The 14,695-nt window shown below is 28.8% G+C and overlaps 1 protein-coding gene across 1 annotated transcript; it reads left to right on the top strand.

Moving 5' to 3' along the window:
• Window positions 1-303: 303 nt before the first annotated feature.
• LOC122849187 (cyclin-K-like) lies at window positions 304-6,709 on the top strand. Its single transcript, XM_044147805.1, is given in 9 exon segments — window positions 304-667; window positions 735-867; window positions 953-1,084; window positions 1,164-4,405; window positions 4,487-4,667; window positions 4,670-4,696; window positions 4,765-4,822; window positions 4,900-6,237; window positions 6,331-6,709. Coding segments are annotated over 5 exon segments (807 nt in total). The 5' UTR covers window positions 304-667; window positions 735-867; window positions 953-1,084; window positions 1,164-4,186; the 3' UTR covers window positions 5,222-6,237; window positions 6,331-6,709.
• The last annotated feature ends 7,986 nt before the right edge of the window (window positions 6,710-14,695 follow it).

The raw sequence follows: 14,695 nt of genomic DNA, 5'->3' as shown, positions 1-14,695 counted from the left end.
GCTCTGCTATAAAAAAAAAAACAAATTATTTAATCGTTTATTTTATTTTTAATAATTAAATGAATTTTTCGACTGTGCGTTTTTACGTTTAAGGACAGAAATTTTTTATCTCTCTCAATCTTTCTTATTACTCACTATATCTCTCTCTCTACATCTTTATATTTTATTAATATCAAGAGATTCTTTTGTTTTATTCGAATTTCTTTATTAGATGTGTCAACTAAATGTGTGAATATACTGTTGTTGATAAAAAACCAAAACAAAGTTGTATTGAAATAATAGCATATTGATTAAAGAAAAATACATACGTGATTGTGGAAATGTTTATTGTTTATTTTGTATGGGAATAATAATTTGTTATTCATGCTGCATTATCAAAATCAATTGAAGGTTAGTTTAAAGAAAGTGGACGTGCTTGACGGGATATCATACATACGTGATTATGGAATAGTTTAATTGTTTTTGACGTCGTGAATGTGATGATTTTTCTGTACAATTTTGTCATAATGGCACTAATGCCGATTCATATCATGCTGGTATGAGTGATTTAGCAAGAATACAAGTACAAACAAGATGGAAATTTGATGATGTTAAAATTGTATGTGCAACAATTGTATTTGGTATGGGAGTAGATAATTTGTTATTCATGCTGCATTATCAAATTAAGGTTAGTTTTAAGTTAATAGACGTGCTGGACGTGATCTTATAAATACTGATTGTTAATTATTTTATAGTTACTCTGATGTTCATAGACATCGTTTAATGACAGAATTAAATAGACCACCACTATCAGTTTTACAAACACATATGGATCATTTTATGAAAAAAAAATAGATTGTCGTAGAACACAACAGCTTAAGTATTCTGGTGAGCAGTTTGATAATAGTAAATGTATCAAAAATAAAAATACGTCATCTGATAATTGTCGTAATATGTATACAATTATTTACAGAAATTCATATAACTTATGTGGCTGAAGCAATTATAACAGTTGTTACAAAAATATTTATAAACTTTGGGTAATGTCAAGACCTAAAAAAAAACAATTTTTGTGATGCTAATGATGTAAAAATTATTTGTTTTGGTAAGTAAGTTCAATAACTTCTAGTAATAATAAAAAAATATATTTTTAAATTGTTATTTATATTTCATGTATATTTTAGAAAAACTCAGATGATTCCTCAGTTTCTCCTAAAAAACTTGAATTACTTTCAAGTACAATTTATGTTATTGATGACTCAATGGATCAGTCAGCTGTACTTGTTGGTGAAATAAAAGTTGACAGTGAAAAAGAAAATTTAATATCACCAATGGACGAACCAGTGTATCATAGAATAAGGCATATTAGTGATTCATCATCTGACAGTGATGACTTATTAACTACATACAAAATAGAATCATCACAAAAATTAAAAACAGACAATTTAAAAAAAGAAAAGAAAATGTGATAATGACAGTTCTAGTCCAAAAAAATTATTAATTCACAAGAACATAAAATACAAATAAAAAAGTCAACAAAATTTCTGTCAGATTCATCAGATGATGATTTTGAAAAACGTATTAATAAAGAAGAATGTATTCTAAAAAGAGTACAGATAAATGACAACGACCTGATTTTAAAGTTAATTTACAACGACTTAAACTTGATAATACACTATCATCTTGGATCAAAAAATTGATCAAACAACAATGGCTAAAAAAATTAATAGTTTATGGGAAAAAAAACAAAGTGAATCATCAATTATCAAATCACCTACACCAACAAAAAAAATTTCATCTCCATCAGTTAAAACGCAAGTAATAAATAACATTTCAAGACCATTATTTACTTTGCAATTTAATAAATTTGATACATCAAAAAAAAATGACAAGTATCAAATTGAAATAAGTCCAGAGTCAACTATGATTGAATTTGATTCAAAACCTGAAGTTGAGGCAAACGAAAGTGTTAATTTCAAGTATGAAGATATGTTTGACAACGATGATGATTTTTTTATAAAAGAATTCCAGTATTTGGCAATAATCTTCAGTTGAACAATCAAGTTCTCACGTATCGGTTAAATCAAATGGTTCAAAGTCAAATTATTTTGAAATGGGAAATTTTACTGGTGATGTTATTAGAAAATGATAGTTTAGATTACAATCATTCACTAAAAATGTTAAAATTATTTCATAGAATATTTGGTCTTTATAATATTTATGTGTACACCAGGCAGACAAGGCAGTGTCAGCCATTATTGCAATAATTCTCGTGGATTCATAACTCTCGAATTACCAATGCGTTGTGAGTGTAGATATCCTGAAATTTATTATACATCTTAATGAAAAAATGATCACAAATTAATAATACATCAATTGTGTTAGATTATTCAATAAAACAATTAACAGTATTAAGAAAATTATTATACTTTTAAAATTATTAACTTTATTAAATAATTATTGGAATAAACGTGATATTAATAAAAAATTTTGTTATGTTATATTTGTAACACGTCGTTTTAAAACAAATGTATTGTATCACATCTTAAAAGATATAAAAGATACAAATGATAAATTTAATCTTCTTGAACCAGATTATATTGTTGGTTATTCAAAAAACCCATATAAAAATTCAACAGAATCAATGTGTATTGCTAAATCGAATAAAGAAACATTAATACGTTTTCGTTAAGGTATAACAAATCGTTTAATTGCAACTGATGTTGCTGATGAAGATATTGATATATCATCATGTTCATTAATAATACGTTCTTAAATACATTTAGAAAAACCAATATTTAAAAAAAATTATTACATTTGAAAGGGCACATGACAGTCAAAGTGGAGCTATTATATTAGTTTTAATTGAAAAATTAATTGACTCATCAGATTTAACATTATCAAAAATAATAAATAAAATAATAATTAAAAAAATTGAATATTTATCATCATCAAATCGTGATATCGTATTACAACAATTGACAAAAAATAATATAATATAAATATAATGAAAATTTTAGAGTGTAAAAAAATTGAAAAAAACAATTTAATATTAATTAAAATGATTAATAATTTAGCAGCAACATTTTATGATATATCACTAATCGAATTACAATTAAATGTTAATATTTTTATTAATCATAGTGAATTAACATTAACACCAAGTGAATTTGATAAATTAAAAAATTTTCATTGAATATTATTAAACAATATCAGCCAACACATATGCAACAATGAATCATCATTATAATTCAAATTTGAATTCAAATTCAATGGAAATATGTACATCATCAGGAGTAGAAGGAGGAGCACCATCATCACTTACTTTTAGTAATATTATTGAAGGAGATTGGCAAATTGTTACACCAAAATATCGTTCATTATAAGAAGTATATATTGTTATGAAAGTAGGCCATGAAATGAATCCGATGTCACCATTTTCAACAGATATGCCAAATTATTCAGAATATTATAAAGAAAAACATAAAGTTATTTAAAGCAACAGATATGAAACAAATTGACAAGATTATGATGTCCTTTAATACCAAAAACTCTAAAAGTAGTACGTAAAAAAATTCTTTTAAAAGCAAATACTATTCATGATGATACTATTGTTGGATCATCAAATGGTACAGATACAGAAGATGAAGCTGCACCAATTAGATCAAGACGTGCTGCATTTTAAAAAGCAACAGCAACTATTAAAAAACAACAATCTACAACACTAAATAGATTAGATTTGACAAATGAAAAAATATTAGCTAAAATAAAAAAAAGAATACCACCAATTAAAGAATCACATTTACAAATACACCAAACAATGGCTAAAAAAATAAATAGTTTATGGGAAAAAAGACAAAGTGAATTATCAATTATCAAATCATCTACACCAACAAAAAAAAATCCATCCAATAAATGTAATACATCAAACAAAAATGACAAGTATCAAAAAAGTTTTGATAGTTATGAAAAAAGTCCAGACTCAACTATGACTGAATTCGATTTAACACTCTCTGTGTGGACACTTGTAACAGTTGTAACTAATTGTATGGAATTAGCATATAGAACATTTGCAAGCGCCACCAGTGGAAAAAACTCCTAAATTGTAACTTTTATTTTGTTAAATACATTTAGTGCTGGTTGCACGTTTAAAAATAATAAATGAACATCAAGCTTCGAGTAAGTGTAAACTTAATATAAAACAAAAATGTCATGCTGGTATTATGACAAAAAGAAGTTGAGGCGTACACCATCAATTCAAGATGGTATTGATTATGAGACTGAGTGTAGATACAGAAATGAAGGTGCTAGATTTATCATTGATACTGGATCAAAAATGGATCTTGGTTATAACACGATAGCAACTGAAGCTGTATTTTTTCACCGGTTTTATATGTTTCATTCTTTTCGACAATTTCCACGTTACGTAAGTTTCAGAAATATATTTTTTTAATTTTAATGCACGTATCTTTTAAAATTCTTTAAATGATTCAACCTTTGTATACAGGTAACAGCTTGTGTTTGTTTATTTCTTGCTGGTAAAGTTGAAGAAACTCCTAAAAAATGTAAAGACATAATTGAAGTAGCTAAAAGTCAATTAGCTGATCGAAAGTTTGCAACATTTGGTGAAGATCCAAAAAAAAAATGTATGATATTAGAAAAAATTTTACTTCAAACAATAAATTTTGATTATTAGAATATGCCAAATGTTTAAAAGGTAAATGTTTATAATATTTGACTATCAATTTACGCTCTGTTATTGATATTAAGATTTGTTCTTTTTAGGTGACAAAAATAAATTACAAAAAATGGTTCAAATGGCCTGGACATTTGCCAATGACAGGTAAATAAATATTATTTATTATTTCATCAAAATCAAAATCAAAATTGTTTATTAATATTTAAGTTTTTTCAATTTAGTTTATGTACAACACTGTGTTTACAATGGGAACCAGAAATAATTGCTGTTGCATTACTTTATCTTTTTTGTAAATTGAGAAAATTTGAAGTCGTTGATTGGAATGGAAAACAACCAAATCATTTACACTGGTGGGATATGTTTGTTGAAGATTTAACAAGGGATTTACTTAAGGATATATGTCATGAAGTACAAAATTTTTATCCAGCATCAAATCAAGCAAAACCACAAAATTCAACATCATTAATATCAGCAAGTCAAGATAGATGTTATCTATGGGTAATTATTCCATACATAGAAACACTCAAGGGCCAACAAAAGTAGTCCTGTTTTACCGGTAAAGTACCGGTTTCTACATGGAAAAAATTTGGCTATTATTATTCTACTTTACCCGTAAAACAAGATTACTATTGTTGCAAGATACATTTGTTATCATAAATTAAAAAGCGATCGTCAAATAAATGAATTTGATTTATTTATTATATTTATAAACGGTGACATTTTTTTATATAAACCATGAACTTTGTATAAAAGGCTTCATCTAAGGAACCCAGCCGTGTATATTACTGGAACTTACGCGGTATATTACACGCGTAATTTTACAATTTACACGGTTATCTTACAAACTCTCTGTTTATGGTTTACATGAAAACTGTCGCCTTACTTTTTGGCCGGGTACACCTTATTATACATGTCAACATGTGTTTCTAGTTGCCAGTTGGTTGCCATGTGTTGTCAGTTGTTTAAAAAAAAAAAAAGACGAGCAAAAAAAATTATTAAAAATTGTTAAAAATAAAATATCATTCATTCAGTTGAATGCAGTTGAATTACACTGATAAAAATATATTCAAAAAATAGAAAATGTCAATCAATTCAGAACTAATATCATCAGAGTTGGCAATTAAAATTGAAAATTATGATTCATTGTCTACACAGGCTTAAGAATCTATTAAAAAATATACATTTGAGGTAATACGAAATGTCGAAAATCAAGCTGAAAAAAATGATTTTTAAACAAATTAAAATCAACATATGCCAAAGTTAAAGATCAAATTTTGATTAAAAAAATCGTTGAAAAGCAAGTTAAAGTAAATATTGATAAACTGGAAAGACAAAAGAAAATTATGGAACAAGAACATGAACAAATGGTGATTAATATGAACCAAAGCTCCATTCAATATTGGGTAAATAAAAAAATGTTGGCAATTCATTTTAAATATCGTGATGTCATTAACCATGTTGATTCATTGGAGAAAAACAAAAATTTACCAAATAATAATGATAAAAAAAAACAATCAAAAAAATCGTGGAGGTTACCAATTACACGAAAGAAAACAACAGTAAGTCTATAAATCTTTGTTTTTAATTAATTGAGTCTATAAAATTTTGTTTTTATACAGCTAATTAAAATTTTATAATTTTCTATGTTTCAGCTATGCTTATGACTGGTCTAACCAAAAAAAACCACGTCAAGATGATGGCCATAGAAATTAAATGATAAATCATCATCAAGTTATATTTCTATATTTTATTTAACTATAAATATAATAATTTCATAAAATATTAATAATACTAAACATATAATAAATCAACAAAATCTAAATAATTATATACTTGGTTGTGAGCCAGAATATGGGTCAGATGATCAACACCAACTCATCCAATTCCACATTAGACATTATCAAGTGTTAAAAAACATCATCTAGATATGCAACAAAATGTACCAATGAATATTGTAGTAGGATTTTTTGGTTTCAAAATGTGTACACCTGATTTATCAGAATCGTTGGTTTGTATTAAAAAAGATAAACTCATGAGAACATTTTAAATATATTTGAACCATGGATGTGAATTGTAATCTCATACTGATATATCATTTATTTTGGTATTGATAAATGATTTGATTCATTTATTTTGTTTTTTTTTTTTCATCCAATGGCTTTTTTCGTTTCAACATATAAAAAATAAGTATTAATTAATGTAATTTGTTGTGTTGAAAAAATAAATTTTTTTAATCATAATTCGTCAATTTTTAATATTTCATTTTTGAATTATTAATAATTAAATTTTAAAAAATACATGTTCATATGATGTGTCAAATGTTACATTTGCTTCAAGTTTTGGAGTAATCATTTATTGAATGTTGGTGACTGTTTTTTTATTTTTTTTAATCATTTGTTTTATTTAACCATAACCTCCAGAAGTCCCTTCATGTTGCCAAATAATGAAACTACTAACATCTACATTATCAGGTCCTTTGATACAAAAAACTCCAAAAGTTGTACGTAAAAAAGTCAATACTATTCATGAAGATACTATTGTTGGATCATCAAATGGTGTAGATACAGAAGATGAAGCTGCACTAATTAGATCAAGACCATTTGCATCTCAAAAAGCAACAGTAACTATTGAAAAACTTAATCTTAATTAAAAATCTTAATCGTTAATTAGTGAAGATGATGATGATAATAATGTTTCTCCATCACTATTAAAAAAACCTCAAAATTAAAAGATAAAAAATTAAAATCTAAAAATCTAGCAAATACTGCTGCAACGTTATCATTATATATTCAAAAACTTCAGCCTATATTGCTGCAACAAAAAATTTTGAAATCTAGCAAATACTGCTGCAACGTTATCATCATATATTCAAAAACTTCAGCCTTTATTGCTGCAACAAAAATTACAGCAGGCATTGCTGCAACATTATTGAACTTGAAAATCAATTGATTTGTTAAAATTTTACAGCAATTACTACTGCATTAAATTAGCAACAACAACAACAGCATAATTGCTGCAGTAATAAATACTATTGATGATATTCCAGATTTTTATTAAAAAAAAAATTAATTATTGCCATCACTTTACTAGCAATTTGTTTTTTTTTTTCTAAAAAATTACTTTATTAATTGAGAAAAAATGTCTGAATACGAATTTGATCCTGCAAGAATATTAAATACTAAAACATGGCTAAGAGATGAAGAAATCGAATATTTTGCTAACCTATTGCATGAAAAATTAAATTATGAATTTATCCGCTTTTGGAAGCTCCAACATGCTGACTTAACGGTACAAATACCAGATAAGAAAAAACACATCCAAATTTTACATTCAGCTGCTCTAAAAATATCCGAAGAAGGGGCTTTCAACATGAAGGGTGGTCATTGGACCTGTAGTTATTTTGATGGTCATTTGATACATATCTATGATTCTTTAAATCGTCCAATATTAAATGATCAAAAAAAAAAGAAGTTAATGATGTTATTTGGAAATACATTTGATGAAGAAAATATTTTAATTCATAGAGTACAAGCGCAAACTAATGGTTCTGATTGTGGTCGATTCGCTATTGCAAATGCCGTAACTCTTGCTTTAGGTGGAAACCCTGAAATTACAACATACAAACCATATGATGTAAATAAAATGCCTCAACAATTGCTAAATATATTCGAACAACGAGAAATATTACCATTTCCTCGAACAAGTGCTTCGACTATTGAGAATACAAAACATAAGGTTATCACTGATGAAAAAAATTTAGTATTACCTTCTGTTGTATCAAATATCAAAACGGAAAAAAGAAAATATCCGATTAGTGCTGATCTTTCAATAAATACTGAAGAATGCAATATCAGCCGAAAGAAGAATTGTAAACAAGAAATAGTGAGTATTTCAGGAGAATGTAGAAGTAGAATTGAGAGAAATCAAAGATTAAATGGAGATGACATGTTGTTTTTTGGAAAAATATTATCTAATTGTTCCGATTATGAACCTCAAGATACTTTGTATATACAAAACTTAGATAAAATTCAAGCAATCCCAATTTACAAGAAAAATTTGCAAATGCTTCACAGCAGGGGTGCTTCTGGCCCATCAACAAACCACTGGGTTTGCAGCTGTTACGACTGTAAAAATGTATATATTTATGACTCATTCAACACCCGTACACTCCATATCGACCATCAAATGTATTTACAACGTTTATATCCACTCTTATCGATTCAAGAAAACAATGTGCGTTTCCCAATAGTTCAACAACAACAAACTGCACATGATTGTGGTTATTTTGCTATAGCATTTCCAGTTTTCTTATTATTTCGCCATAAACCTGGGAATATTGTTTATGACTGTGATAATATGAGAAAGCATTTACTCAGTATGCTTGAAACACAGACAATTACTCCTTTCCCAATGGAAAAGCATATTGATGCACCACCTCTTCTTTCACTGGCAGAGATAAACAGAAGAGAACAAAAAGCATATGCGGAACGAAGACGAGCAGCTCAAAAAAATATTGCCAATAACGTTTGTTTACCCATGGATAATGAAAAATCGGTGATAGAAAGTAATAAATCTCTTTCAACAACAAATGGGGAATCCAAGTTTGAAAATTTGAAAAGGAAAAATAAAACAGCTTTTACAGGAATTAAAAAACAAAAAGTAACAAAACAGCATAAAACTTCAAAAACAGAGATACCACAAGATGATAATACATATATTCCATTTAAATCTTCATCAGAAGAATATATTCAACATCTTACAAATGAAATTCTGATTGAATGTGTCGATGATATAAAAACTGATGCAGAGGCTCGGATAAGAGCTGAAAGAATTATTAAGTGGTGTATGAGAGCACGGAAAAATTATTATTCTGTTCAATTCCAATTTTTCCAAAGAATGATAAAGACATCAAAATCCCGTCTCGAAAATATAACCATTAATTCAACGGAAAACAATATTGAAAATATATATTATGGTGACTCAAAACATATCTCATCTTCAGAAGCATATTATTTCGATAGTTCATATAATTTTGACTATGAATCTGAAAATTTGGAACAAAAAACAATTTCATTGAAAAAAAGAAATAGCAAAAATGAACAAAATGAAATATCAAACAAAGTTCAAGAGCAAAAAAAAAGTATCTTCAGAACCCTTTGTCATGAATCCAGCAGAAGATCACAATAATAATAATGAGATCCATGAAAATGATCGTTTGGAGCGACGAGCTATTCTTACTCAAGTAGACCATTCTGAATTAGACTACGAACAATTTACAATATATCCTCTATATGATAAACGGATAAATAAAACGACTACAGATATATATCAAATGTTGAAAATTCAAGAGGAGCCATTGGATTCAAGATTGAAAACTTTAGATTTAAAATGTTTTCCAAATCTATATTCCCGAGGAATAAATGGACAGCATGAAAATCGAGCCAAGAAAGTCCGTGATCATGATTTTATCAAACAAAAGCTCTGTTCCGTTAAGCCACGATTTAGATTAGATCATCAATATATATTTTTTTTACTACAAAATGACTTACTATTCGGAGACTAAAGGCTGGAATTTACCATATGTTGAATGTTACAAACCCTCGTGATAAATACACTGTCAGGAATTATTTGAATAAACTGAGTGAGGGACTGTTAGAGGGTGAATTAACTTCTATTCTCGAGCGCCTTCCGAATACCGAAGAATTTTGGAAAAAGCCAAGAAATAATCTTAAATGTATGATACGAGAATATGGTCCAGCCACATGGTTTCTTACGTTAAGTCCAGCAGAGTATATGTGTGAAGATTTAGTTTTATATGTTCGTGAAATCAATTCTCCATTTTTAAACAACATGTCACCGGGTCAAGTAATTGCTGCAGATCCTGTTTCAGTGTCTCGCTATATAGATCAAAAATTCCGTGCCATGCTAGATTTCCTTAATTCAGACAGTCATCCCATTGGCAAAATAAGCCATTTCTTTTGGCGACGAGAGTATCAAGACCGTGGTATTCAACATTTTCATACATTAATATGGGTTGAAAATGCTCCTATAATAGAAAAAGATGAAATTGAAAAAATAGTGATGTTTATTCAACAATATATCACTTGTAAAATGCCGAATAAAAACTCATCACCAACATTGTATCGTAGAGTAACAACTCATCAAACTCATTATCATAATAGCTACTTTATGCGATCGTCAAAAAATAAATATGGAAAAATAACTAAACGTTGTCGATTTGATTTTCCTCGGCCTGTAACTGATACATTTGTTTTACGTGATCCTGCAATTGCAATTGCAAATCACAGACAGTCGCGTTCTAAAGATAAACTTTATGATCTTCCCAGAACAGAAGATGAGAAAAATATCAATGACTATAACCCTGCCATTGTTGCAGTTTGGGAAGGAAATATGGATATTCAATTTGTTGGTGAAAGAACTTCAACAATTATAACTTATATCACAAAATACATAACAAAACATGAACGTTCTAAAACACAAGCTATGGTTAATGATATTAATTCAACAACACCATTGCTCAAAAGATTATGGAACTTTGCTTTTCAAAGTTTAAATAACAGAGAAATTGGAGCTCTTGAAGCAGCTGATACATTATTAGGAGTTTCTCTAAGTGGGACTGATAACAATACAACAATAAGATGGTTAAATGTGAGACAAATCAGAGGACGTAAAGTAAAGACATACGAAGAAATTAAAAAAATGGAAGATGAATCAACTGATATTTTTGCCCCATCTTTAATCGATGATCATTATCCCTCACGTCCTGCTGAATTAGAAAATTTGTGTCTACATGAATTTGCTAAAGAGTGGGACGTTGTTAAATCTGAACCCATCTCTGATAAAGTGGAGTATTATATACTCAAAAAAAACGATGAAGGAAATCCTATGTTATGGGTTAAAAAACGCTCACGAGGCTATTTGATTAACCATTACATGTACAATATTAAAAGTCAGCCCGAAGAATTTTACTTTTCATTGTTATTCTTATTCAATCCTTGGAGGAATACTGATGAATTAAAAACTGGTTTCGAAACTTTTGCTGATTCATTTAATGCTAAAAGAGGCCAACTCCAAAAAGCTACTACTTAAAAGATTACTTCCAGCGCCAAGAAGAGTTTCAAAAAGGTTTGGATTATATGCAACAGTTAATTGAAGAAAATGAAAAGAATATTATTGAAAATAAAGACCAGCAGGATGAACCAGGAGATCTCATAATTGATGATAATGACAAAAAAGCAGTCGATGAAGCTATGAAAGACTTTATAGATATTGATAATGCAGCTGCGAACGAAGAAGTTGATTTAAAAGATTTAATTAGTCAGCTAAATACTGACCAACTTAGAGTCTTTCATCAAGTGACTGCTTCTCTTACAAATCATGAGGATGAGCCATTACGAATTTATGTCAGTGGAGAAGGTGGGACTGGTAAAAGCTTCTTGATTTATGTTATTAAAACATGGATCCGAAAAACATTAAATCGTCCGATAGCAATAGCTGCACCTACTGGTCTTGCTGCATTTGGTATTAACGGTATGACATTGCATAGAATTTTTTCACTTCCTGTTCAACATGGAGGCACTCCGAAGTACAAAATTCTATCTGATGCTGCTTTAAAAGTATTACGTGAACAATTAGCAGATATTGCATTGGTAATTGTTGATGAAATTTCGATGGTTTCTAATGTGACATTAATGTATATAAATCGCAGGTCAAATGAAATTTTCAATACATCTGATGAAGTAAATGGGTGGTTTGGTAAAAAACACGTCTTATTCTTTGGAGATTTACTTCAGCTTATGCCTGTTGCTCAAGATGCAAGTTATATGGATTTATCATCTAATGATATGAAAAAATGTTTTGAATCCATGGGAAATATTAATATTTGGAAACATTTAGTTGAATACGAAGAATTAACTATAAATATGCGTCAACGAAATGATGAAGCTTATGGAAAACTATTGTCACGTTTGAGGCTTGGAGCTATGACGAAAGAAGATGTTCAGCTGTTGACCACACGAAATATAAATCTCGATTCATTTCTTGCTGGAAATAGACTTGATGCACTGTGTGACTACATACAAAAGTTGCCTCAGTCTACTGTATGCTTATTACCGACTAATGAAATGTGTGATTCAATAAACTCTGCTATGTTGGACAGAATAAAATCATCAGAAACAATCAATCTTTCTGCGAATGATATTATTGATTGCAAACTAATTTATAAAAAAAAAGCGGAAAAAGATTTACTTAAGAATGAACATGATGCTAGTCGATCAGCTGGCCTAGCGAAAAATATTACTATTAAAATTGGTTCAAAAATCATGATCAGACGGAATATTGACTACACTTTAGGCCTAGTGAATGGAGCCCTTGGTACAGTTTTATCAGTTTCAAAAAGTAATGATGGTAAAACTTTACAATCAATTGTTGTTAAACTAACCAAGGGAGATCGTGAGTGTGTGGTTGAAAGAATAGATGTAAAATTCCAATTGTCAGATGAAGTGTACGTGATACGTTCACAGTTTCCTATTTGTCTGAGTTACGCTATGACTAGCAACATACAAGTCTCAGGGGGTCAGCTTAGAGTGCGCTATCATTGACGTTGGTGAAAGATGTTTTGCCAAAGGTATGACTTATGTTGCACTATCACGAGTCACAACATTAAGTGGCTTGCTTTTAATCAATTTTGATCCGTCAAAAGCGATAGCAAGTCAAAAAGCAATTGAAGAGTACAATCGCTTGCGAAAAATTTACAAGCCTGATTTGAAAGAAATTCCAATTACATTTAGAAGTTTACCAAAAAATTTGGATACCAAATGGTGTTTTAAACAATTTTTTCTAGATACGGAATGTGAAAAAAAATTAAGAATCCTCGACACACTGTCCAATGTACATGGATTATCTAATAATGATGGATCTTCGAGTTATGTTAATTCAGTGATGCAATGTATATTGCACATAAAAGTTCTCCATGAGTCATTTGAAAAAATCAGAAATTTAGATGATTCAGAAGTAGCTAAATTTTTTCACGCATATATTTCCGGAACTACTTCGTCAGTAGATGAAATTGAAAAATTTGTCGGTAAAGCATTATGTCATAATAATGAGGATGATCCGGCCAAATTTTTAGCAGCTCTCTGTAAAAAAAATTTAGTTTTGACTGAACATTTAGGCAATGAACAAAAATATTTAGAGAAATGTGGATCTTGTTCATACGTTGATGTCTCATTGTCTAACCAGTCGGTTATAAATCTTTTAATACCAAATAAGAATAAGATATTCACCTTGCAAGAACTAATCAATCAATCGCTATCATTGTGGCACGAAGGAATGGGTACATGTGTCAATTGTTTTAGTTCAACAAAAATTCTACGAAAACTAGAAATTCTCAAGAGAAATAATGTCATTGCTTTAAAAGTTGACTCATTGTCAATGAATCAAAATGGTCAACTACGAAACAATAATTTTTCAATAAAAGGAATTCCCGCTACTAAAGTTAACATTTGCAATTCTATATATAAAGTTACTTGTGCGATATTTAAAGATGGCGGTACATCAAATAAACATTTTGTAAGTTACATCCGCAATAAGACTAGTTGGATAAAAATCAATGATCTGATCGTTACTAATGAAAGCTGGCCAATAAAAGAATTTTATAGGAGAAACAGAAATAATTCTTTGTTCTAATATGTTATCTTTTATTGCACATAATCTTTACAAAAAGATGTGATATCAAACAAAAAAAAAAAAAAACAAGTTTTTGTTATAAAAAAAAGTGCCAAGTGTTCAAAATCGTGTTTATTTATTTTTTACAAAAAGATATGATATCCAAAAAAAGTCAAGTAGTAAACCATTGGTTGTAAAATAATCTTTGTCATATAATCAAGTCTTAAGTTTCGACAAATTTTTACACTTGACCCCACCCGGTTCTTCCCAAAAAAAATTTCAAGACTTTCACACAAATGGAGACCTACTAAAGTTCAATCGTCCAGTATT

The sequence above is a fragment of the Aphidius gifuensis genome, linkage group LG1, assembly GCF_014905175.1.
Source record: "Aphidius gifuensis isolate YNYX2018 linkage group LG1, ASM1490517v1, whole genome shotgun sequence".
In the NCBI taxonomy this organism is placed as follows: Eukaryota; Metazoa; Arthropoda; class Insecta; order Hymenoptera; family Braconidae; genus Aphidius; species Aphidius gifuensis.
The sequence above is the reverse complement of the archived record's forward strand: the minus strand, read 5'-3'. Positions and strand labels throughout refer to the sequence as shown.